The sequence below is a fragment of the Botryllus schlosseri genome, chromosome 16 (assembly GCF_051294905.1).
Source record: "Botryllus schlosseri isolate E-star chromosome 16, Bs_hap1, whole genome shotgun sequence".
In the NCBI taxonomy this organism is placed as follows: domain Eukaryota; kingdom Metazoa; phylum Chordata; class Ascidiacea; order Stolidobranchia; family Styelidae; genus Botryllus; species Botryllus schlosseri.
In genome coordinates, this window is record NC_137251.1 from 20,192,927 (window position 1) to 20,220,150 (window position 27,224).

Genomic DNA, 27,224 nt, shown 5'->3' on the forward strand with positions numbered 1-27,224 from the left:
ATTTTTCCGCCATTTGCCAGGAGCCAGCCAGTTATGCACAAAGCTATCCGAGACACAACTGGGAGTGAGCGGCTTGGTGACTGTGTCCACCGCAGAGAACAAAGTCTAAACCCAGTCTAATGAAAGATCTCCGGGACGCCATAACCCTTTTATATCCAGCAAATGGGCGAGGAGTCCGTGACAGTTATAGCCTTTCCATCAGATTTCGAAACATCCTTGTCGCTCATTGATGGTCCATGGCGTTGTGACTGGTCGATGAGGCACTTCTGTACCTGGAACATAAAATGCCGCAGCAGTATATGGTGCACTTCACAATCGTCGGACTGGGGCAGTGCAACTGGAAACATTGCAACGACAGCAATTTGTAGTCCTATTGTAAAGCTTCGTATTTGTTTATTACTTAACAATTTGTTGACTAGTTATTTCATTTTAGTTTCCAGCACATTTTTTTTGTTTTGACAATATCAAGCAACACCGTGCTGATACCAGGGTTGTGACCAAGTCACAAGCCAATTTCACTTTTATAGTTTTGATTCGAGTCAAGTCGAGTCATTCTCAATTCACCATCGAGTCAAGTCCGAGTCCAAGTCACGGAGTAGAGTGTCGAGTCCGAGTCATAGTGTTTTGACTCGAGTCCAAGTCATTACAATGACTGTTCAGTACCTACTTAATGTAACATGACACCCACTTTTTACGGCTCTGCTTGGTGATTTCGAATGCTTCGCATTCATAATATACTTATTTTCCTCAATTTTATCAGTTTCTGCGAGCATTATCAAGTACGAGTAGCCTACTGATAGACGAAATAATAATAGTGGGATAACTTTACTATTTTTCGAAATTACAATGAAATGTATGTCTTGTTATACCCAGTCTCGAGTCATATCACTTGGTCCGAGTCATGCGCAATGACCTGAGTACAAGTCGAGTCAATACAGAAATTCTACACAAAGTCGAGTCACCAAACAATCGTAACTCGAGTCGATTCATTACAACCGTGGCTGATACTGACATGCTCAAACTCATCAGGATCACTGATGACACTTGCAAAGTCACGAAGTCTAATTCTCAAAGCCTAGGACCACTGCTAGTATAAATTACAACATATCTCTAAAATCTCTTATGCAAGATTCAGCGAATAATTTATAGCCTTTACTATATTTCCATTACCCCTCGATTCACAAGCAATCCTCTCTACGCCGGCAAAACTGAACTCTGGTAGACCCGTCAACAACTCAGAAAACAGATCCATACTCTAGGTATAGATTAGTGTATAAATTGTTTCTGTTACTAGTGAGATCAGAAGACAATGTCAGCAGCAGTTCATAGTTAAAGCAAAAATACAGTCCCACGCTAATGCTTCTCAACCAGCTATAGTGAAAAAGTGGGGTCTGGATTTCGCTACCAGAGACAGGGAATCAGGCATTAGTAGTGTTGCAATAATCAACAACTCCTGCATTCGCAGTAACGAGTCGCCATAAAGGAAAACATTTGCAATATTTCTGCACACAATGCTAGCTTTATGGAGGCATAATTACGACCGCCATCCATCCACAAGGGGCGCTGAAGCGGTGAGAATCGTCCATTGGACATCCTTTGTTAAAAAAGGTAGCACAAACAAGGCAACAATTCCTAATTTTATGAACGATTACCGTAGAATTACGTGAATTCAGCCAATATTGTTATGCATAACATCTAATGAAATACATCGGAGCCGCATCTACTTTTCAAACAACCGGCACCAGCTCCGGATATGGCTCCTTGCTCTGTCTCTGGCTCCGAAGTTCTACTTGCCAAGCAGCAGCGTTACAACTGCTTTTAACTGTTCATAATAAAACATTAACGCCGTAAAGCCGGGTTAGTTTGGACAAATTTTAGGCTATTGCTTTATATCTTGAAAATGCTAGGTGCAGGGGGAGTAATACTTGTGTTTTTATGTTGTTATGGAGCCAAGATTAGAATAAAATAATCCAAAATTTTCATGGTCATGAATATCTGCAATATATTAGTAAAATACAGTTTTTGGTATATTTTTTCACTGTATTGTTGATAATACCTTTGCTAAAAGAGTGTCCTGGCAAACCTTTTCCAGAGAACGGGTATGAAACCCAAGAGTTTCAGTAATTCATTCATTTTGATACGTTAAATCGTGTAATCACATAATAAGTGGATTCATGATGTCAATGTAATGTACGACATAATATGTTGATCATCACCGCTAACAATATTCAAAGGGATATGGTTGCTTGTGACGCTTTGGGTCAAGAAAACTGATAAATGCTGACTTTAATTATCAATATCAGGGGCGGACAACATACGGCCCGCGACGACATTTTGAGCGGACCGCAGACAGTTTCCAGTCTTACATGATAATCTGACCCGCGTGTCTACATACATTTTCGAGTAATCATTTTCGACCAAGCATGAACATGACTTTAAAGTTCAAATAACTTGTCTACAACTTTGAACTACCACCACTGCCTTCGACATTACATTACATTGCATTACATTAATAAATTCATTGACTTATGTTTTGGCCTCTATGCTTTAAACTTAAAGTTTACATTAATAACGATTTATTCCTTGTATAAGTCGATAAATACGCGATTTCTGTACCGATTCATGAGTCCGGACTTTCAAGTGGGCTAGTTCATTTTGCCATATACGGCTCGTCGATTGGAGAAGTTGCCCGCCCCTGCCCTATAGGGATTTTTTCGAATTTTGTGACTTACAATTCAAATCGATGCAATAGGCAAATTATGAAAAGATGCTCTGGAAATACGTTTCGAAGGAAATAAACACAGGAGACTGAGTGGACACAAACATTTCTTTGTTTTTTCTACTTAATGTGATTCCATAGAGATCCAGAATATATGCTTGCAATCGTACAACGAAATGATTCATCATAATCCCAATAGGTAAGGTTGTTCGTAATGCAATTTATCGACCGCTAAAGTTGAAGAAAAGCTTCTTGTCCATACATCATGTTCAAAGTCAAAAACCTGCCAAGGTGCTAGTCTTAATTTTGTTTCGCCTCGATGTTTTGCATGGGCAATCTCTCAGGCTCTACCGCTTCTTCGCTCGTTTTAGTTGTGCAAGACGAGTTGGCGATGGCATTCCGCATCTTTCTCCAAATGATATCAGGAAGGTCAGAGTAAAGAAACGGATTCAGAGCGCTGTTTATCGGGACGATGATGAGAGCGGATGGTATGTACACATCGTTGCTGATCGGTGTTCCTGAAAAACATAAGTGATCACAGTTTGCCATTGTCGCTTTTGCGACTCATGTGGAAGTAGGCCCAACTATACACTTCTAATGGTATAGTGGTGACATTATAGAAATTATACTAAACCACTTCGAGTATACGTTGAAAGTACACGGGATGATGATTGTCATCACAGGTGATTAAAGTAAGTCTTGGGCTCAAGTCACTACATTCCAGAGATGAGCATGGATTAGGATTAGGTTTTGAAAAAACAGGATTTGTGAAATTTTGTCGGATTTGGATTGGATTTGGATTAGACATTTTTTTCAAACGGATTAGGATTTGGATTGGATTAACCTATTTTCTGGGATAATGAAATGTCGTGTGGCGAATGGCGACAAACTTCATTCAGATTAGTTATTAATGTACTTATGGTTACTAAGTTATCTTGAATCAAGTGAATCGTTGGTTGTGAAAGAAAATTTTCGAATCCCTCCATTGCATAAATTAGTATTTTTCCTGAATTTCCAGTTGGAATCGGATTAGGATTGGACATGGACTTGAATATGAAAAAGTTATGGATTAGGATTTGGATTTGGATTTTAAGGTTCAGATTTGGATTGGATTAGGACATAGAAATTTCAAATGCGCTCATCTCTGCTACATTCGAGTCAAAAGTCACCTCTCATGGCCCATTTGGACTCGAAGATTTCGAACGTGGACTCTAGTCAAGTCAAGTCACAAGCCAGGAAAAGTTCAACATTCAAAGTACTAGGCATGATTCAAAGTCGTGGCTATTTGCGAGATATTTGAAGTAGTACGCCCTGAATTCTTACTCGAGTAACGAATTATTCGTTGAAAAAGCTTCGGATCATCAACGCATAGGTAGATCTGCTAAACGGTGTGGGCAACTATAAATACCCTAGGTGTAGGATAGAATAAAAGATAGAAAAAAGCTCTGAAGTTGATTGAAACTAGTATGATGCTGTAGGCGGCACAACCCAAATATACATCGATACGATACAATATAACCCTGTACCAATTGCTGACCAGTAGGTCTAATATAAACGTATAAATGATATTCGTTCGATCCAAATCACAACGGATTCTGAAGCCTTGGCTCACAGCGCTCAGTGGGACCGCATACTTTAAGCAGTTTGAATACATTCGCAATTACAATATCCATCTTCGCGACTAATGCATAATGGCAACGGACAATGCATTTTCAACTGATTCGAGCAGTCGTTATAACAGTTCCGATTATACACGTTACGGAAGCATATCTTTAAACTAATTTCCACCTTACAAAAGTCTACAAAGTAAGTAGTTTTGCGTGAAATCCGTTACATATCAGTGGAAGTAGTAAACAAACATGACAATTGAGTAGGCAGTCAAAGTGAAAACCCTTATCGATTACTCCGAAAAAAGTTACTTTACGTCACCACTTCTGCCTAGAACGAAATCTCACCCGCAACTTTGATTATTCCCATAAGACAGATCGGCATCCAGCACAGAAAGTCAGAAAACACAATTCTTGTCAGTTTCCGCTGCATACCTTTGTTCTGGCGTGCTCGCTTTTCCTGTAGTGCGCTCTGTGGTTCCACAACTACTACTGGCAAATTGACAGCGTGGCTGAAAATCGTATTGTGGTGAAACCGCAGAATACTTTCGTGCTGGGGGCCGACGTCGGCATACAGCTTGTAGCCAATAGGCGTATACCTAACATATACCAACTGTTCGGTTAACATCAGAATATTTGATGTGTCATAATTCTCCAACAAACTACAGCCTTCTCCGTCGGATAGTGGGAAATAAAATGGCTCTGATTATAAAAAATGAGTAATTTTGGGTCGGCAATGTGGGGCGATAGCAGAGGTAGTCAGTAACGACGTACTTCTGCTTTTTTCCTTGAACTTAAATAAGTTTACCTTATTTTTGCACGACTTACTAAGTAGTTTTCTGTGTCAAACTACTTACTCTTTCCACTTCGAATTTAATGAACTGTGTATCCTCGTGCGCAGGGGCGGGCAGCATACGGTCCGCGAAGGGATTTTGTCCGGCCCGCAGACAGTTTTCTGTATTACATGATAATGGGGCCTGCGGCCTCAGGCTTCCGAGATTCCCCACATATAGGTCAAGGTTTAATGATTGTATGTTATTATACACATGTATGCGCAGCCAGCGAGGGTGCTGTTTGCGCGTAAGTTCGTCGAAGCGAGAAGACTGGCATTAGCGGCATTTTACGATGTACTCAACCCTCATGTCATTTGTGGTAATCATGGTCTTTGTCGACTACAATGGCATTTACATTAGGCCGATATTTCTTCTATTTGATTCCGTAGCCGTCGACGGCACACTTCTCGGCTTTTATAAGACACCGCTTATGCCAGGGTCGTCAACTCGAAACGGGCCACTTTCAAATTTTGTAGAGGCCGCGGGCCACATGAATTTAATATCGAGATAAAATAGGCAACACAGTTGAACAACCGCGCTATCTCGTCACCTACTAAACCCTAATGAATTGATATATTGGTAAATTTTGGGGTACCGGGCTCATCGAACGCCTTGAAATCTTAATTTAGGATTACACCGTGTGTTGATTGATCTGAGAGAAGCAGACGTGGTGGTGCCTGTATGACAATGCTGATCTCAAATCCACATTGTCTTCGTCATTATTGGTGAGAAATGGCATTGAAGTTACATTGGTGTCGTTAAAGTACATTCATTAAATACGATTTATTCCTTGTATATGTCGATAAATGGGCGAATAATGTATCGATTCAGCAATCCGGCCCGCCAAGTATTTAATTTTCCTATATCCGGCCCACCAACTGGAGAAGTTGCTCGCCCCTGCGGGTAAAATAACTCCTGTGTCACGATAAGTGAGGATATATTCGAAATCTCTGCTATTTGTAAGGTTATTAATTAGTCAATTAGCGTTGCACGCAAAAATTCATTTTGGAATTTCGTAAGTCGTCACTCATATTTACTGATAATCTAGCAAATCGCCTTTCCGAATCTACTTGAATGAATAAATTCCACAGCCTTCATTTTATACTTCCACTTGGAGTTGTTTTGTTACATCTTGGAACGCGCTATTTCTACTTGTTATCGCGTACAAATAGCGTGCTGCTGCTTATACCACAACGGTGGTATAAGGGAACTCTCCCTGTTGAAACAACCAACATCAACTTCTTTCATGTTGTTTGTGGTATTCATGATGTTTGTTGACTACTATCGACATTCGCATCAGGCCGATTTTTTGATTTCTATTCCGCAGCGGCCGATTGGTAGCACTGCCTAAATTAACCTCCACCACTTAGGTAGAAATTCTGGAGTCGACCTCGGTCGGATGAATTTGCGATGCCATTAAATAGTCATTTTGCGTTAGTCGCGACTATGGACGATGCATTTTCGATGGAAAATACTAAAAGTTTGCTACATTGTGACAATGTCCGCTTTTGGAGTAACTTCTTAGAGTACTTTTTCTGATGTTCATTTTCTAAATACACACGGACTAATTTTTACATTTCTTGGAAATCGTTAGTTCTACTTGTTACTGAGTAGAAATTACCAGTGCTATATTTCTACATATACTTGAGTATCAACAAGGACTATTATTACCACATCTGAGTATCGGAGGTGGTCAAATTAGTTAAGAAAGCTACTCAAGTAGAAGTAGAAGTAGCGACGAAAGAATCTACGCAAGTACGAGTAGAAGTAATTCTTCCATAAGCCGCCAAAACTGCTTGAAGTAGAAGTAGAATTATTTGACTTTAAATCTACTCAAGTAAGTAATTAGTTTTGAAAACAGTCCTAATTCGTTTGCATGGACTGTTAAAAGCTGCAAATTGAGCAATGCGGAAGGTGCAGAAAGCTTGATTAGTATTGATGCATCCCAGGAGGTATCGATTTTTGACAGAATACCGTAATTTTCCATGTATAATGCGCAAAATTTTACCGATTTTTTGCCCTAAAATAGGGGGTGCGTATTATACATGGGTACAGCAAGCCTTGAAAATAAATCTCTCGATCAAAAACTTGAAATCACACCTTTCTTCATGTTTGTTTAAATCGCGCATCAGCTCTAGCCATTGGGCCCCCGTAATCCGTATTATAGAGTGTAACGCGGCGCCAAATAGAGAAACGTGTATCCAATTAACGAAAAGCGTGTTTCTAATTAACGAGAGTCGTCTGCAAAGCACGCGATATCTTGCTGAGTTGGTTTGCAGTTTGTACGCGAGCGAAATCAGGTCGCTGATTGCTACAAGCGTGCGCGGCAATCCTTGTTGATTCATTGCGTTAACGACAGGCCTTAGCAATCGCATACACAAGAGGCCATGTGAGCAGGATATAATCGCTTGCGTAATCAGTCGGATCTCCAACAGGACTGGCGCGCCCGACATAACCGTTGGCCTGAGGTCCTGAGCAATCGCATCTGTAATTGTAATAGGCCTCGTGCGCAAGATGTCGTGTGTCGCTAGCCTGAACTATCGCGTCGCCGACATCACAGGCTTTGGCTACTATCTACTCTCGTTTAGAAACAATGCCAGTAATTGTATTATGATTAGCGATCATTATGTCATGATTGTTCGACAGTGACATCGCAAAACAGAACAACATCGCGTACTAAAACACAACTATTCATGCACTGCGAATGCAGGGTGCGTACTATACATTGGTACAGGCTTTTTCCCAGAATATACACGTCATTTGCGGTGCGTATTATACATGGGGGCGCACTTTATTCGGAAAATTACGGTAAGCATTTTCGAGCATCATGGGATGCCAATTATAGTACTGATATGAAACTGCGGTACTAACCCTTTGTTTACTAGAAGACCCCGTTTTATGGAATAGCATGGCATGGCGCCCGACCCCATATTTAATGCCCCAAGTTTAGGCGAAGAGCAATACGGAGAAGTTGTATCGGATTGAGTTTCAACACTTTGCGCGATTAACATACGTTAAGAACAAATATTGTGGATCGTAAAAGGTATATTTAGTGTAGTTTTATTTTCGGAAAAGAGCGGCATTACTACACTTGTTTTTGAGCTTCAACATGTAGCCTATGTTCTGGAGACAAAAGAACTGAAAATAATTAGAACTCAAAGTATGATACTCGGAATTGATATTAAAATACAAATACCACTTCTAATAAGCGGAAAATATATTTCGTGTCTTTTGTCCATAAAGCTTCAACGGCGATCTGCTAAAACAGGGGTAACGTTAAAAAAGCCGGATTTCCTGAGCAGCAGGACACGTCATGGGCTGCTAGATTACGAAATGATAGGTAATTGCTAGATTGCGAAACGGTAGTTTAAAACGTTATGGTGGGCCATATTTACTGTGATGAAATATTTTATATGGCGACAATGCGGTGTGAGCGGAACCAAGCAATCCGGTACCTAAATTATATTGACTGATACTTTCGTGAAAACATGTTAGTCACTCCATAACTACTGTGCGCGAAGCGCTACAAAATTTCTGGGCTTTATTGACTTTTATGGATATTAAATATTGGTACTCCATGAAAACAGCCCCGAAATTCCTCAGGCTATCTTTCGTATTGGGGGATTAAACTACTTCTACTTGACAAACTGGAAATACCGAAAAGTAAGTGAGTAGATCACAAAATATTACGAAGTAGCGAAAATCAGATCTACTTGAGAAAGTATCAGAAGTAGAGGGAAACTACTTGAGTACTTACAAAAAGTAGAAGTACTTCGTTACTGACCACCTCTGCTGAGTATGCATACTTACTTGTACAAAATAATATAAGAGAAAAGCATGAAGAGGAAGGCGATGAAGTTTATAAGCAGAAGGAAGACTGTGTATCCCCACGCCTTATCGACTTGCGGGTCGGGAAAGAAAGTTGGAAGGCAGACGGCGTGACTTGAGTAGTATCCAAACTTGTAACTGATCGATATGTTCGGGTTTACTTTTTTGACCAGATTTGCCAATTTTCCCCAGTTAGTCGTTCCGCTGAAAGGTGTTGCAGCGACGCTGTTATTGCATGCAAACAAGGAATTATTGCAAGATACATACGCTATTTGGGTTGTGCCAGACTTATGCCCATGCTGGTGCATTAACCCGAGAATAGTAACCATGTATTTAGTTTCATTGTTATCAATTGCTTTGAAGATCCGATTCTCGTTGAACCTGAAAAAACATGCGACACGATTTTACTTGTTGAAAGATGCATTTATATGATATATTCAAATTTATTCCCGAAGCCTCTCGGCTTGCACTGATCAGGCGATACCGTCAGCAATACTTGAATGTCAGAGAATTCAAAAAGCAATTTTGTTTATAATTTTGATTATTCGTTTCAGACTGCATGATGGTTGTTTAGATGTAAAGGACGCTCATGCCCCGACTTGGATCTCTTCAGTTGGTTACGGCACAATGTACCTTTGATATTGTTGAAATATCTTTTCGCTACGATTACATCACTTAAGGTTCTCAAGCACATTTGGGTGATGATTTTATGTCGGCTGATTTGAAATTCTGTGACAGCATGAAGAGGTAGGTCTTTGAAGATTATTTCAGAGTATAGGAGGTCTTATCATGTCATGATCGTAAAAACTGTTTTAAATGTGTATCTTGCAGTGTTTTGTCGACTCGGCGTTTTTGTGGAAAGTTGTGTTACAGAACTGCATGATAACTATGTGACACGAAGGGAATTTTGAATCGGGATCGTCCAGTTTCACGAATATCATTGAGCAGCAAACATAGCTGTTACTAATGCGTACTATCTGTATGTAGGCCCTTCATGCCCTACATGCTGTTTATAGGTACCGTTGACGTATTCATCGAAGATGGAACATAATAGTTACCACTTACCATTGTAGTTAAACAACATAGGAAATAAAAGATCCCATTTGTATGCATTTGATAGCAGGATACCAGAGATACTCAATGTATATTCATTACGAGTTAACGTTGGTATGCATTTTGAGTGCATAGACGTTACGTAGGTACTGATAAAGATGGTAAAAGTTCCCACGATTCAGAAATGCAAGGACTTACTCGATTCTTGTAACGAAATAATCTTCAAACCAGGGTAGCAGTGGAATCAGTCCGATCACCAAAGCTACGAACCATGCCATGAGTAAGGTGGCAGTTTCTCGATTCATATTTGGCTGCGAGAATGGTCTGTGAAGACGCAATGGACGCAACAAATCATCACGTTTAGATTTATTTATTTTGCATCAAGTGGAGACAAAATGGGTGACGCACCACATCTTTTCTAGGTATAATTAGACCTACCACATAAATTGGACTAATGCGGAGATCGTGGCAAAGGAGGAAAATTGAGTGTCAGAATGTTCGCAAACGGTTAAGAAACGAGAACGCGTGATATTTTCCCTAATTTGATATTTAATTTCATAGCAGATCATATTTAGAGCGCAGTGCCACTTTAAGCCAACAGTAAGCTGCAGTAAGCTACACAAGCAACCAATGCAAATATGGCCGATAATAGGCTACTACTGGTGAGTATCTTACCGTACCACAGCGCGAACCCTCTGAATTGCAATCAAGACCATGGTAAAGACAGATTGTTCTGACCCAGTTACCAAAAGGAACCCGAGTGCTGAGCACGAATAGCTGCCTCTCCATATTCGGCTTTGCACAGCGTAGCACTTATCCAGCATCTGAGCTTCTATGCAGATCGACAATGTGTAGATCTGTAACAAATGGTCATATTTTAAGAACGAAACACAACTAACGAGTATCGCTTGTAGGCCTACCCCAACGAGAAAATCAGATAACGACAAGCTCAAGATTTGCCGTCTGACGAGTCTCGTATGATCCGATACACTATTCGGACCAGACGTCGGTCGCGTCCTTAATAAACTCCAAATCGTCATCCCGATCACAGCTGAGCATCCGATGATTGCGAATAAACCTGCATTACAATAATAGACTGCAGACAACAGTGAAGAAAGATATAAAAGTTGAAAATGTAACTTGATTACGAGCTTTCACTTTCCTAGCTCTTCCATTCACAATGTGTATCTATCGAGGATTTTCTTACTTATTATCCACACGAGAGCGATCATCGCTGTGCTTGCTATCATTTCCTTTCCGTCTGAAAAAGTACTATTTAAGCACTCCGGTTGGCATTCGTCCCTACCGGATAGGCAATCTGTGATCTTGTCGCATTTCTGTAATAAGACAAATATTTTCGTAAAATAGAAGAAATAGAGATTTCCGATAATACCAGACCTCAACGGAATGGAATTCCTGAGCTATGAATTTGCGACTGCATAAAATTGAACCATGTCACTTTCAGATCTATATCGAAAATCGCTAATGTTTTACTACACTTGCTATGTTACGTTGAATGGTGTCGTTAGACGGTCGACGTTCTACCGATATCATCTATCGGCACGTGAATGGTAGGGTTACTCGGGACTAATGCGACTCTTGTTTTATCAGAATGAGCGGGGGGGGGGGGATTGACACTAAATCATCGGATTTCAACTATTTGCTCTCATATTCTAGAACGGTTGTTCTTAATCGCCGGTCCACCATGTAGGTATATCATAATTTTATACCTTAATTTCAAGATGCACTATGTGGAAGGCTTGTCCGTTGGTGAAATAAATAAAACATCAAATTTTAAACTGATTCAGAATTTCGTGAGGTAAAATTAGGACAGAAAACATGTTCGATTCGAACTGAAGTTCAAGACGTGTCTTTTGACGACATGCGAGCGACAAGTACGATCTTACTCGCTAATCCGTGTAATTTGCGCGATTATTCGTTTTCGATTCATTCAGTTTGCGCAGGACCGTAACTGTGGCACCCCGAACCTCCCAATTGGAGAGGGACGGAGCTTGAAGGGGTTGCAAAAGTATCTTTCGTAAATTAACGTACATCATGGAGTGTTTGTGAAAGTCATTTCAACATTTTTCAATTTCTTATCACGCTTTACGCGATTTATCGTAACTATATGTCTTGCTTATTGGATGCCCTTCTCCAGGAAATACGCATGACTTATAGTAATGGGCAATTCGGTGGCAGGCTATACCGCGCCACAATGCACCAGCTCATATATTGAAGTTCAGGCTTACATGGGACTCCGCAAGGCGCACCAAAAGATTTGGCAGCGAGCATACCTGGGCCGAAAAGGACTGCGCTTTGTTGATCGAAAACTTCCTTATATATATGTAAGTCTTACTGTCCATAGGCGACTAAAGTGCTGGCGCCAAATCTCGCTGTCCTGGCAATCGGTACCCCTTAGGACTAATGCCATCCGACAGGGGAAAATTATTTGCCAGTAAAGAAATACCAATTTGGAATCGCGTGCGGCTTTCAGTTTGGTACGCTTTGGCGATTTCAATATCTATTCTATATCACGAAATAATAACGTGCAACGAAGTAATTATTTATTCGGGCCCGCCCGAATAAGTTTAATTTTTTACGTGCCCAATACTTTCCAAGACGACCCCTAACTCAGCTCTACCGGAAAAACTGACAATTCTGAGAGGATAAAGACAGAAAATGAATGATCTAAATTTTTCGCTCCTGACGCGATTAGGCTACGTAAACTCTCTGCTTACACTGAGTAGAATGAATGAGCTCACAAGTACTGGTGAAAAATCCAACGGACTATGTGGTATGGGAATGAAGCCCCCCCCAGAAGTTTTTCTTATCACCCTATATGGGGGCCCATGATGAACGTTTTTGGGGCGGGCTGATAAAGTGCGTTTTCGGCCCGGATTTTGCGGATGGCCGGTATGGCTGTTGCCACGTGTTTTCGTGCTGCGAATTGTATTCGTAGTAGCCAGAGTAGCATACGGCTGGTAGTAGTGGGCAATGCGCAAGGTACCACTACAAGGGGCTTGGTTCGTTCGACTCCGAAACGCTTTTCTGGACAAGGCAATTTCACCTCCACTCAGCAGACTCACTGCCATAAAACCACATGGATGCCGTCATGAGCATAATTAATTACTATCGAAGCTTTCTAAAAGTCTCTTTCTAGCACCACCGGCTGTATACTAGACCAGTGCTCTTCAACCTTTTTCGTCGTGGTACACCCTTTTAACATTTTCTCAAAACTCGTACACCCTGACCATATAATACACCGATAACGCAGAAAGCCGCATTTTGATTACATATACAATACGTCCGGATTCCAGCGTGGAGTCGCCATGGCCCATGGACGACAAATACCCATACGACAGTACCCCACGACAGTGCATTTTCTTAAAGTTTAGTGTCTTTGCTTTGGGTAATGAGGACGACTTTCGCTTGCACGCGCAATCCTACTCTTCATTCTCTCTCTCTCGCTAACACGCGTCCACTTTCAGGACTCTGATGCTGACTTTAGAGCTCGGCGCAGTCTTCTTCTAGCTAGGCTTTTCAATACGCTACGAAGGCGATGAGGAGCCTATAGATAAACCTCCGACACATAGAAACATGGCTGAGCCGAGACTCGAACCAGCAACAATAGGTTGCATAATGAGGACCGCCAACCCACGCTAATTTAAATATGTGTAGAAGGTCCCAAAATTATGGGTTTGCGGCTGAATGAAGCCGTACGTCCGCAGGTTGAGCACCCCTCGCCTAGCTGAAATAAGGATGAACATTTGAGCAAGGCTGCAACGTATAGTAAATGCTAAATACGAATCAGGGCTCGAGGTTACTGAACCACCATCTAACGCAGTGGTTCGCAAACTCGACCCCCTGGTTGCGCAAGCATGTATTCTGCGCTATTATAAGCTTGCCGCAGGAAGCACCAATTCAAAATGTCTGAGCTGCGGTGGTTTCCTCCATAATCATCAGGCAGATATCGCAAGCTGAACACATGCTAATTTCACCCTGCTCTACTTGAAAAGTAGGCATTACCGAGAATGGACAATAGCGAGAATGGACACCACCGATAATTGACATTACCGAGAATGCAATACATGCAATACAGGCATGTTATGCATATGAACAGGTCGAGTGTGTGCATAACAGCGTTGCCACATTCGGTATCGATTCTCAGGTATAAATTTCTCGACAACGTCCGTTACATTAAGCTAGATTCTTTGCATTGGTCATTCTCGGTAATGTCCGTTCTCGGTACAATTCTCGGTAATGTCCGTTCTCGGTAATGTCCATTCTCGGTAATAGCATTCTCGGTAATTTCCATCTCGGTAATAGTATTCTCGGTAATGTCCATCTCGGTAATAGTATGGAACCCTCGAAAAGGAAGTAATAAATCCATTACCTAAAATTACCTGATGAGAAACATTTGCTTATAACATCACATTGTACGATATTAAACATCGAGTCAATCTGTTTTGAAGCGTAAACTGGCGTATCTATTGTGATAGCTATATTCATCGTATCATCGCTTCATCATAACGTGGATCTGGTACACCCCCATGGTATACACTTCAATAATTATGGTACACCCTGATGGGGTGTACGAAACATCCTGTTGAAGAGCACTGCCATATTGCTCATTATTAACATGTGCGTCAACCTGTACTAACGCATAAACCTGCTTTTGTGATAGCGAGCCATCGGCGCGTTGTAATTCGGTTCTGGTACACCCCTGTACACCCCATCCCAGTGGTACACCCTTTGAAAATTCTGGCACACCCTAGGGTGTACGAAAACCCCGGTTGAAGAGCACTGTACTAGACTATGTAGACCAATATGTTTCGCCGACTGCGATTGAATTACGAAATGCATTTGGGTCGAGCATAGCCATACAGATAATTTGAAAATGTCGGCTCATGGTTCTACATTGCTTTGGACGAGGCGAAAATGATAATGTCTATATTTGTTCAATCATTTCCCGCAGGACCGAAACAATGCTTCGTCAGCCACCTCCTCAAGAATGTTGATCTTGGGCCCCTGTAGGATCATAAAGCAAAATTCACGGTGAGCTTTTTTTTCCACTACCAGAAACACACGTTTTACTGTTATAGGAAATGTGTGTATGTGTGCACGTTGTCACGTGATTAGCGAAAAGATTTCATATTCAGGACTGAATTTGGTCTATAATATTGGTAATTAAATATTATTGCTATTAATTTTCACCCTCTCTCAGTCCGCGTGATTTATTGATGCACCCAAGAGAAATGGTGAATTCAGATAGCAAGCGCAGGACTAATCCGCGCCTATGGAGAATGAACAATTGACAATATATATATTGATGGTTTCCGACAACATGCGGCGGACATTTTTTGCCATAGTTTAATTTGGTAACACACTTCGCGAAGTTGCATGTTGGTTGAAACTTCAGAAGTCTTAATCTGTCGTTGAGAAGTAATGACAGGTGCTGATTTGTGTATTATTTTATAAATATTGCCTATTTTTTCTTGACGCGCTGAGGATATAAATATTTAAATATAGAAATTTAATTACATTAAATTGGGCCAAACGCGAATAAAATTTTGAAGTTGTTGGAAATGTCCAACATAACACTCCATAACTTATGTTGATGTGCGAAATAATTTTGGGCCCCCTTCGAGCTCGCCCCCTCTATAACTGGGTTTGGTGTGCGCCATTTACAGCCCTGCTTGCGTCGCTGGCACGCTAGGCACGTTTAGGCTTGTTTCGAATCCACGTGGAACCACCGTTATTTTCAGAATAATAGGTATTCTTCGATAAGAGTCCAAATTACCAAAGAACGAAACAAGTCTTACAGAACTCATCGCAAGATATTTCAACGTTCCATCGTCTCTGCAGTAATAATGTGAACAGTTTTTCTCGTCTTCGCCATTGTCACAATCCTATATAAAATATCGGAAATCAGGTCGAATATCGTCGTCGTTGACTATCACGTTTTGACAAAATCATACATCTTTTCTGTCGCACTTTCTCCATATCGGTATATTTGGTAGCGGCCGGTCAGTGCAGTAGAATCTATAAAACAAACCAACTCTGCTTGGTGTGAAATCCGGCAAAAGCGAATACTTGAAATTATCTGTTTTTGGCAACCATCATTATCGATTATTCGATTGCGATCCGGAATCAGGTCCCCGGTTACGGTGCTAGTGGCAACATATAATCAGCCTACAAATAACACCGGGTAACAATTTCGAACGAAAAAATTGTTGACTTGGATTTTACACTTGATTTACGCTGATTTTGGCGTGCTGATTCCAAAAATGCCACTGCTTTGCTTCTATCACGTCAGCTTTTTGCTTTACCACATATGCCCAAAATATGCAAATTTTCATGAATTTAGCCATATTACTTTTCCATATCATATAAAAATCCACACTTTTACCATAGAATAAGTTATATAGTCAAGGGCTCGATTGAATTATGTAGGAAAAAGGTACTGGTACCAATCTAGGCCGATGTTTTCACCCATTTTTCGTTAGAGGATGCAATCATCCGTGGATATTTCACACACATATTTGATGCAAACTGGATGATTTGGCAAGAAAAATAAACATGACTTTTGCTATCAGCTATAGGTCCAATGCCCCATTCAGCGTATTTGGTGTAACCTGAAACTCCTATACGCTCGACAATTTGGATCGAGATGAAGATCATAGGGATAGCAGGCCAAATGATGAAAATTTTGAAATCGTAGAGTCGTAGAGTAGTCAATCAGCACGAGTTATCGATCTGACATAAGCTTTGGGACTTGGAATAGTAATCTTCAGAACTTTTAACATCCTTATGAAGTGAGAAAAGATTACTTCGCAAAGTAGAGAAGGTATATCATTTTCGATTAAAAGAAAGAACGTTTTCTTCGTAGGCCTACTTTCGGTAGCTTTGTGAATTGCTGTGATACTGGCATTGGCATGATACCGTTACCATGGATTACTGGAGGAATTAGGAATCCCGATTTACAAGTCCAGTGAATGGCAAATGCCTATATGTAGCTCAAAAGGGATCCTAAAGTGTGCCATTCTCCAAGATGGAAAAGTCTTACGTGCAGTAACAATTGCACACTCAGTTAGTCTTCGTGAATAATACAGAAAAATTAAAAGAGTAATACAGAAACATTGAACTATTGCAATATCACGAACACGATGGGATCATATGAGTCAGCTTTGAAATATTGTGTTTTCTAGTGGTCAGACGATAAAGATACACATGCTGTAACCCTGATACACATGTGTCACTGCCACACGATTATGTCGGACAGGCGACATTCAAAAAAGCTAAAATACCTAAATAATTTCCCTGAAAACCTTGACATAGTCAGAGATGGACAAGGAGAAAATGTTCCCCAACATCTGAAGATAATGGGGGTAAGATACCAGAGTAGATTGGAGCTAACATATGTCAGCTGACTATTGCTCGAGTATCAAACTAGACAACCTACAGGATTATACGTTATTACAGTGGTTCTCAACCTTTTTGACTTCGCGGACCCCTTTTGACCGTCACGGACCCTCGCGGACCCCCTCAAGTTTTAGTACAATTTTAGCTCTATTTTGGTGCAACCTTCATCTGTCTTATGCATATATTAACTGTAGGCTTGTGATAAACAGCAAAATATTGATTTTTCTTGAAGATAACATCATACTATTTATGTAGAAATTGGTGGAGTTTTGTTATTTCAAAGCTACTTTTGCTGCTGTATTTCTTGAAGTACGTGGTCGTGTCTTGAAAATCCGCGTCTTCGTTTTGATATGAACGAGGAGTGCCGAAAACCATATCCACAAAGATAGATGGAGGCCAATGCAATATTAACGCATAACGCTTCCGACGATACTTTTGGTGTGATCGCAACATTTATGGAACCAAAATGAAGAAACACATATTTTATGAACATATCACGTCCAGCATCTAGCGCAGGGACGGGCAACATACGAACCGCCGGATTCGGCCGGCAACGACATTTTGATCGGCTTGCAGAGAGTTTCTGCCGTCAAAGTGAAATCCTAATCTAGAAGCATAGACAAATTTTATGCACCAAAGAATGGATCCAAATTTCCAGCCAGAGAAAGACTGTCATGAAACGATTTGTTCTGTTCGGGTGTACATATATATTTACGAGCAAACATTTTCGACCATAAACAATTGAACATTAACAAGACAAGGCTGCATACCAATATAACTGGTGATATGAATTTCACGGTTGGAGCGTAATGCTTTGATAGCAACGAAACACTCCTTGTTCATCAAAAAATCAGCCTTGTCGATAAGGCATCCGCAATAAGAATGCTCAAAATCTGATAGCCGAGCTTTAAGAGTATAGGTATATCATTGTCCCATTTATGACGAGTGTCAGCCGAAAATATTCGGGTTCATTTCGATATGAATATACTATTCAATTGTATATTAAAGTTCTGTACCTCCTAGAAGCTGTTCCCTGCATTGGGCCAAATTATGGAAATGCTTCGGAAATTTTTATTTCAAACGACTGTTCACTAATTTGATGGGAGTGCTAACTTCAAATCGAAAAGGTTTCGCAGACATTACGAAGTCACCCTGATTGACGTTACTATCTCCATATTTTTATTTTTTCGACAAAACCCAACAAAACATCTCTAAACAGCAATTTGTTTGTATCAGCAGGTTATTGGAAAATTGGCAAGGAAAATGAGTTTCCACACTACGTCAGTCCATGTCAGACGATTATTATGATGATATGAGTCATGAGGTTTTAGTAGTTGTGGTGCGAAACAGCCTCATGCTTTCTCAAATTAAAAAATAAAATAAAAATTAGGTTATCAACCATTTTAAAAATTTAGAGGTCTCGCGGACCCCCGGTTGAGAACCGCTGCGTTATCAGCATAAATTTGGACTCTGAAACTCGCACTTTATTTGTCATGTAGAGGCAATTTCAGTTTAAATCAACCAAATAAAGCAGTGCAAATGTTTATTTGAATTCTATTGATTCACTTTCGACTGCTTGTGGTTTTTGAAACGTTTTATACAACAAACACAAAATATTTAACATAGTGCTATTATATGGGTTATGAGACAATGTGGTGGGTGCCTTACTCAAAAAATTGATGTGATAGAGAAAAACGGAAGTCATTTTTTAAATCAGCGCCCAAACGTCAGTCACAATCAATTGTCGGATCAATGTCAACAAAAATAGTATTGACCAATGTAATCTTAATTTTGAAATATATATGTGAAATCTCTCAGGCTTGGCTAGCCAGAACTCACCTACAAATATACAGAAAACACTGTTCAACACAGGTCAAGAAGCCCGTCATGGTGTTTTTATAGTTGGCTACATTTATCGCTTGAAAAAAAATATTGTTGCTTTTATCCTATCAAGCCTAAAGTGAGATCCTTCTAGCGTCTTCTCTCATCCAGTTTTCCGGTTTTGTATCAGGTATATTGCTCAATGTGATTAGTCTTTTTTTGTTAACAGGGTGGCTGCCATACATTGTAGCATCTCAAATGCCGCAATCAATGTGAAAGGGAAACACGTGTTATTCCGTTATTCCCATCGAAATAGCAATAGTTGAGCTTCGTCTAGTAGATTATGTCAATTTATCGTAGAAATAGGAAAATATAGATTTTTCGGGTTGGAGAACCACCCCATGCGCGAAGAAAATGTTCGAGTTAAAGAAATGTGGTATCTATCTTATTTCGCATGTCAAAGTAATTTTGGTCCGCCATTAGTTTACGGGGGTTGAGGCGCGGCAGTTTAATATAGGATATCTCATTTTATTCGATATTCTCAAATTTAAAGACATTTTCCGGAATGACTGCTATGAAATAGGCCTACTAGTCAGAATGTGTAACTATAGTTCGACTAAATACTTATCCACTGTGTCACTTGCCTGCGGTTATCGCATCCCTTTTCATCTTCATCATTGTCACAAAATTTCCTTCCATCACAAATCTCACTTGAACTAACAGTTACATTTTTTTGATCCTTGCGACATCTGTATAGGAGAAAAGATTTTATCATATTTTGGTACAGTTCGATTGACTGACCCTGCGGTAACTGTACCACATGCGCCTCACTTTGTAACTTTTAGTAGGCATATCCGCGAGAAGCTAACACGTCGATCGCGACTTCGGTGCCGGTCAAACGCGTTGACTACATCAAAATTAGATGTCGGAATTCTGGAAGCATGTTCATGTCCATGGAGCCATCGCACATGTATGTGTCTACGGTCTACACTCCAATGACTGCATATATGTACCAAGGCTGCATATTTTATAACTGCTTTAATTTCCAAAGTAAGACATTATACTGGTTTAAATGATAATTTTCCGCGTCTGATGTAACATTTTTAGGTGACGGGGGTGCTTTTCGGTCATTTTTTAGTATCATTTTATAAATTTGAAACGAATTTTAGTGTAAGATATCGCAATGCGGGGAGCACATCCATTCCTGTCTTGATTCAATATTTGTGTGAATCGCTTAAATATTATAAACTCCATCAAATCATAACATGATATTCTGACCGAAGGATGCACAGCTGACTATGAAAAACTGGTAGACAATATCATGATCAAATCACCTCAACGATTCATTAGATAAAATAACAAGAAAATTTTGAACCATTATTTACACTTTCATAGTTGGACACAAAATTCTTGATGAAATTGTCACTCGTGTTTTTTCATCAATTGAAAATATGAATTAATTTGTGACTTTGTTCGTTTGTTTGATATTCATGGTACATCGACTATATTGGTAATTTTACACCAGCCCGATACTTTTTATTTTTTATTCCGTATTTACCGACTTTTAGCACGGTTGTATCGTGACATTTCCTGGCGGGACTATCTAGTCAATCAGGAAGAGTAGTGATTAATTAAATCGATTGCAATCAAACAGAAGTTGGCCGCCTCTGGGCAACACGATACAATTGGTTGGATCGTGTTCCATCTGTGTAGGGGCATAAGGCAATGACCGAAATGTCGAAGTGTCAAAACACGTAGGTATTTTAAAGATAGCTGATATGTATTGATAATTCCAGAATATTTATTCGATTGTTAACAGGCTTACTGCAAAAATCACTTTACTATGCCATAAAGATACTGCATTATATCGCGCTTACTTGGGCAATCCCCGATCAAATCCAAGCAGACCGCAGAAAGCTGGTTGGGGCTGACATTTCTCCGCGCATTCTTCTGTTTGGAATTTGACACATTCGGGTATTCCATCACATGGTGTTGCATCTCGAGGAAACATAGAATCTTAGAAACTGATGGAATTAGTTTTGGACTGTTTTCGTTAATTAGAACAAGCACCAAATCTAGTGAGAAAAGTCAACTCAATGATGGCGTTGAATAAAAAATAATACATGGCGTTATGTAACCTAATACAAGCCTTACACTTCACATTAAAATGATTGTTGGTATGTTCGTGTTAAAAGTTACAAATAAAAATGTATAAGTCGATCGAAATTTATGTTATACCCTCAGCAACCGGAAACATCTGCCGCAGACCCCATAACTCGCGTAGGTCGAATTTATTTGCATGCGAGGAAATATTCTGCCAGCATGCAATTGTAAACAAACTCACGGAGTGTAATTGTGGGACTAGCATGGAAAATTTTTCAATTATTTTCGGTCCCATCGTCTCATAAGTACCACATCTCCCCTATACTATATACTACTATGCATATTTTGCGATGGAGAAGTCGTTGAGAGACCGTTATTTGTGAATTAAAACGAGAAAAGTAATCGGGCAACATTCAAAATTTGATTCTATATGGTCGTATAGAAACAAATTGTAGAGGCTAGCTTTATTTTAATGCTCCGGCAGGTACTACCGAGCATAGAGACCCAAACAGACTACTGCACAAGCAATCTAGTATGGTTAGATTCAGGATCAGAAATCGGTCAACGCAACATAGGGCAGTAGTTCACAACCGCCGGTCCGTGACAAGTTTCCTGCCAGTCCGCGAAATATACTAGAGTTTTATATCTCAATTCCAAAATGAAAGAAACTATTGAGTTATTATTCGTTGATTAGAGAAATAAACATCAAATTTTGAACTTATCTGGAAATATTGAACCTATTTAATGCATGGCGTCGTTATAGAGAGTTCACGGCCTAGTTAGGGCGTTCTTCACAATGGTACAAGTGTTGTACGAAACTTTCAAAAATTAGCCTCCAACTCGTTTCGGACAAGATATCTTTGAATATGGAGACTTTTAAACAAGTGTTGACAGTATAGTAGAGCCTATAGCAAATAGCAAATTCACATTTCTTTCTAAAGACACCGAACAATCACAGTGAAGTTAGTAGTATTTAACAAGACTTCGCGAAATTCTCCTTGCGGGATCTTCAATAGAATCACGCATAACAATCTAGTATCAAAAAAGCATCAATAAATGGAGTGTCCAATATTACATTCAAGTTGTCGTAATCGATTTTATGAATTTTAGTTTTTAAAGAATCACTAGTTCGCAAGATTGGTTTTGAAGTTTACCTGTTCGCGAGGTCGATAAGGTTGAGAACCACTGAATAGAGATTTTCAGAAGTACATTGAATGTGTACACTACTGCCCTCGGGCTGGGTTGAATTATTTCATCCAACCGACGCATAGAAGAACAACTTACCTCGAACCATATTATACAAAGATAAGACGAAAACCACTACTCTATCGACTGTAGGAGCTCCAACTCACATATTCTGCATTGATCTGGACACCAAAATGTTTTTTTCTTTTTCTGCTGAACAGCTCCAGCACTTGAGACTACCTCCTCTGATGAAAATGATTGATCGTTAATTGTATTATCGTGACAATTCGTATGTATGGCTCTGTGAAATCTGATTTGGTGCGTAGGCCTACTCGAAGTGAATGGAGTGAGTTCTCGTCTGCAACATCTCGGTGCATTGGCGATTGATATGTCAAGGACCATCAACGTTAAAGAGTGAGCACAATTATTTTTCTGCATCACGCAATGCCAGAGCACCTGATGCAGGGGTGAGCAATATTTTTCAAGGTGGGCCAAATGATAAGCAGAAAGTGGTTGGAGGGCCGGGCCCGAAGTACAAACTATATTCCGTGGCGTATTTTATATCTAAATAGAAAACGGTAACGACGTTAAAATGTATTTGGGATATTATAATGCTGGTCTTGGTCCCAAGCTGTGTGTAGCTTGACATTTACTTTTGTTGTTTTGAGAGCTTCACTTGCAAATGCTCTGAAATCCGCGCTCCCTTGGCCTCAGTCATTCGAGACTGATGTTTGTATTTCACGACGTCTTTTCTCACAGAAAAATGACGGGATTTCCTCTGACTCATGCAAACAAATATTTATTGCTGGAAATGTTCTTAAAATGTCGGCCTTCCGACTTCATCTCTATTTCCAACGTGCCGGTTCATCGTTTTTGGTGTCCGTTATTCATGTGAACTGATTGAGTTGTTTTAGGGATCATGGATTGGAAACATATGGCATGGCAATTTAAATGACGAACCGAGTAATTCGCGCTGTAACAATCGCAACATAAAGTTTTGCTCTATCTGTAAATGTCATTTTTGACTATAATTGTTACGGTATACTTTTATTACTTTGATATATTTGCAGTATTTTAAATCCATTTATACAAGCTATACGTATGTTGCGTTATCACTATATAGCAGTGGTTCTCAACCTGGGGGGCGCCCCGCCCTTGAGGGGCGTGCAATCATTTGAAGGGGGGCGTGAAGAAGCGGTTAACTGAAAAATATTTCGCGCTCTGCGCGATTTACCTCCAATTCACGCGTGTTTCTCTATACATGGACCGAGTTTCATATTTTTGAATTATCTTATCAACAGTCATAACCTTCCATGCCATCAAACAAACTGTTGGGGTTGCTAGCATCCCGGTTGGATTTTGTGATATGACGATAAGGGGGGGTGCGAAATTTTTCACCATCATAAAGGGGGGTGTTTAAAAATGGTTGAGAACCACTGCTATATGTAGGCTACAGATGAACAAGCAGGCTTAAAAGTAAACGCATTTCCAGTGCAGTTTACACAATCTTTGGTTTTAGTTCACACATTATAGTATTCATAAGTAGGTTTTATGTTCTTTATTCCGAATTATTTTTCGCGGGCTAGTCAGAATCGCGTCGCCGGCCGCATTTGGCCCGCGGGCCGCACTTTGCCCAGGTCTGGCCTATAGCGCCTGGAGGTAAAGTCGTGAATATCAGTTTTATAAACAAGTCTTTGGGTCTTGTCCCATTCAAAGGGCTGACTCAACTATGGAAAATATTTAATCATTAGCATTTAAATATGAATTAGTAGTTATTATCATACCTTTTGGATGACAATTATGTTCGTCAGTACCATCTTCGCAGTCTATGCTGAAAATATATAATTATATCGTAGCAGTCTATTTAAATCGGCACGAAACCTGTGGCCCGCGGAAGGCCTGAGAGTCGGATAGTTTGAAAATCAATGAATCGAATACGTTATTTGGGTAGAAACTGGAAGTTTTACCATAAGGAAGTAAAGCTTGAAATATCCATAGTCGCGAAATCGGAAATTTGCGGATTGAGCACATGAGCGAGTCACATCCATCAATCATATAAAAGGAAATATAACGTTTTGACTCCACGTGTGAATGCGACATAGCATTATTGTAGAATAACTTGAAAAATATAGCGCTTTTGTCATTTTCCCCACTTCGCGCATACCGCATTGCTGAACGATTTCGTCGCATTTTGTGAAATTCCTCATGACTCACACATATTATTGCTCTTGAGCGAGCTGTAAGCAACTCTATGCAACTTAGTATAAAACTTGCAGCATTGCGAAGGAAATGCAGAACAGCTAATAGCCTATAGTGTGGTCCGCGGGTATTAGTTTGAAACCCCCTAGTCTTACATCAACCGCAAAGTTGGCTAGTCGATCTGGCTAGCAATGAGAAACAAAATCGAACGTTGTAAACTATATGGAAATATCGATGATGCTCGATTACGTCTGGCAGCATTTCCGGGGGGCTTTATGTGAGATCTACTCAGAAAAAGATTTATTGACGTCGTTTCAGTAATGGCAACGTGATATGTATTATTAAGAAGCAGCTGCTATACCGACGACGACAGGCATTTTGGCATAACCGAGTTTCCTGGCGTAAACAACAGAGCGTTGGTAGAAATAAAGTGATCAACTCATTTCCACATCTCAAGTTGCGCATTGATGCCGTGATAACTTTTAAATTGTCATGGACATTCCTGATTGCAGAAAACATGAAGACAGTTGTAGGCTACTCGAGAGAGATTGATGGTAATTTGCCGCGAAATGCGGGTATGTTTGCCAATAATCCAACCTGGTTTCAGTAGTGCAGATATGGTCGTATAAATAAGCATGGCCATTACTACTTTCCTTCTAAGTGTGCCGCGAGTGTTTTATAATTTCTCTAGTGTGCCAGAAGTGAAAAAAAATTGGGAACCACCGACTTATGTACTCGATTTAGGCCAGTCCTACATGACATTACGAGTGCGTCCAGCAATGAACGAACATTACTATTGTTTATTACCTATGAAATGTTGACTGTGCGGGCTATATCAAATGTAATCTGACTAATAGAAAATATCATATGCGAGAACCCATCGTGCCGTAGCACCACGGAATATTTTTGGAACAACTCATTAAGTGGCACTTTTAAGCAGAGTTGTAAAGACTCGAGTCGCACTTTTTCCTTGACCCGACTTGACTCGATTCATTTTCTGAAAATTAGAAAATCGCTCAACTCCAATCAACCAATCGTCAGATTATATTTTCATTTGCCCATTACACACACACAATATACAATGCGATATGCCAGACAGACAATGCGATGTAATGAACGGATAGGGGATACCGAACGGCGCTAGTCATGCTAGTTCTCTTGAACTAGCATCCATCTCGACCTAGTGCCCGATGTCACTGCCTTCTTCGATGTTATTCTTTCTTCATCGGTCTTTTTTAGAAGCTATTTCTTGCACTTTTTCTTTCTTTGAGGGGTCGTTTTTTCTGGGCTTATTTGTTGCCATAAGAATACCAACACGGGGGACGAGGAGCCCAGAATGACCTCTGAACCCGGGCCGCCTGCTTTGGTGGCACCGACGCTCACCACTACGCTATCTCCCCGCAATTTTGTATCGACACGACAGGCACTCGATCCTAGATCGGTGGATAATCCGAGAATTATCAACGGAAAACTCACATAACTCCGCTTCTACTGGTCGGAATTGAGTCAAATTTGTTTTGCATGGTATTTGAAGACAGCTCAACAATTTCATTGGGTTGGCAGAAAAATTTGAAAATGTTTTTTTTTTCAATTTTCCTTAATAAATTAAAAATTTTAATTGGATCTGCGGAGTCCTATACTTGTCGGAATTGAACCAAATTTGGTGCGCAGCGTTTTTTAGGGTAACATGACAATTTATTAAGTGAATGGCTGGAATCTGGAAAAAAAGTTATTTTTGAACAGCCCTACTCGACACATACGATATGACTTATTCAAGTCTCGCATATTACGACCGATAACTGAAAATAGGCCCTCACACTGTCTTGTATCTGTTTGAATAGACATGTTTGGTGAGAGAAAATGAGTTTGTCATCAATGCGAGGCCTCCCATACCGTCCGATAGTTTCACATAACTGAGTTGAATCTGACTTGAACTCGATACCGAACATTAAACTCAATGACTTAGACTCGGACTCGAGTCATAACACTAGTGACTCGGACTCGACCTGCTGCGTCCAGATTGGACTCAGATTTGACTAGGTGGTAAATTGGAATTGATTCGACTTGACTGGAGTCAAAACTTTAACAGTCAAATTGACTTGTGACTCGGAATCTTGCGACTTGGTCGCAACCCTGATGTTGAGCAATAATTTTTTTAAATATATGTTTGTTCGGTGGACTCCCCTGGAAGGACGGGGCTATCAGATGTGCCGGTTGCTCATGTTATTGGATTCTTCTACAATGATAGCAGGCTACATTAGCGACTCGCGTTGAAAAAAATCAACCATTGTTGGTATCGGCCGAGTGCTCAATAATCCCACCTGCCGTCACAAATCATCCGTCTTTGGACTATAATTAGGTGACCATCTTGGTTTTTACACGATGGCTGTAGAGTATCATTTTTACCTGAAAGCATTTGTGAATAAATTTGTCAATATCACTGTACATGGGTTA

At 40.2% G+C, this 27,224-nt stretch overlaps 2 protein-coding genes across 3 annotated transcripts in view; both read right to left on the reverse strand.

The window, feature by feature from the left end:
* Window positions 1–861: 861 nt before the first annotated feature.
* On the reverse strand, window positions 862–16,158 carry LOC145459366 (G-protein coupled receptor GRL101-like). The gene is made up of 10 exons (XM_080338020.1): window positions 16,019–16,158; window positions 15,863–15,949; window positions 11,248–11,377; window positions 10,961–11,118; window positions 10,716–10,897; window positions 10,239–10,364; window positions 9,255–9,368; window positions 8,970–9,191; window positions 4,675–4,838; window positions 862–3,237 (listed from the first exon to the last, which is right to left on the reverse strand). The coding sequence occupies exons 2-10, from the start codon at window positions 15,869–15,871 to the stop codon at window positions 3,020–3,022; spliced, it is 1,323 nt and encodes a 440-aa protein (XP_080194146.1). The 5' UTR covers window positions 15,872–15,949; window positions 16,019–16,158; the 3' UTR covers window positions 862–3,019.
* Window positions 16,159–19,641: 3,483 nt separating this feature from the next.
* Window positions 19,642–27,224, reverse strand: part of LOC145459362 (uncharacterized) — a 40,613-nt gene continuing 33,030 nt past the window's right edge. The window contains exons 7-11 of one of the 2 annotated variants that reach the window (XM_080338015.1): window positions 27,092–27,176; window positions 24,356–24,402; window positions 22,739–22,816; window positions 21,161–21,281; window positions 19,642–20,032 (exon numbers count right to left, since the gene is read on the reverse strand). In XM_080338015.1, the coding sequence (XP_080194141.1) occupies window positions 19,900–20,032; window positions 21,161–21,281; window positions 22,739–22,816; window positions 24,356–24,402; window positions 27,092–27,176 (464 nt within the window). In that variant the 3' untranslated portion in view covers window positions 19,642–19,899. The remainder of the gene's footprint in view (window positions 20,033–21,160; window positions 21,282–22,738; window positions 22,817–24,355; window positions 24,403–27,091; window positions 27,177–27,224) is intronic. The other variant, XM_080338014.1, reaches the window with a different exon arrangement.

What these genes read in the sequence shown, in the direction of transcription:
- LOC145459366 (XM_080338020.1), bottom strand. An exon ending in CGCTCTCGTGTGGATAATAA is followed by an intron (nt 11,119 to 11,247) that starts GTAAGAAAATCC and finishes ATTGTAATGCAG; the next exon opens with GTTTATTCGCAATCATCGGA. An exon ending in TATTTCGTTACAAGAATCGA is followed by an intron (nt 9,369 to 10,238) that starts GTAAGTCCTTGC and finishes ATGTTTTTTCAG; the next exon opens with GTTCAACGAGAATCGGATCT.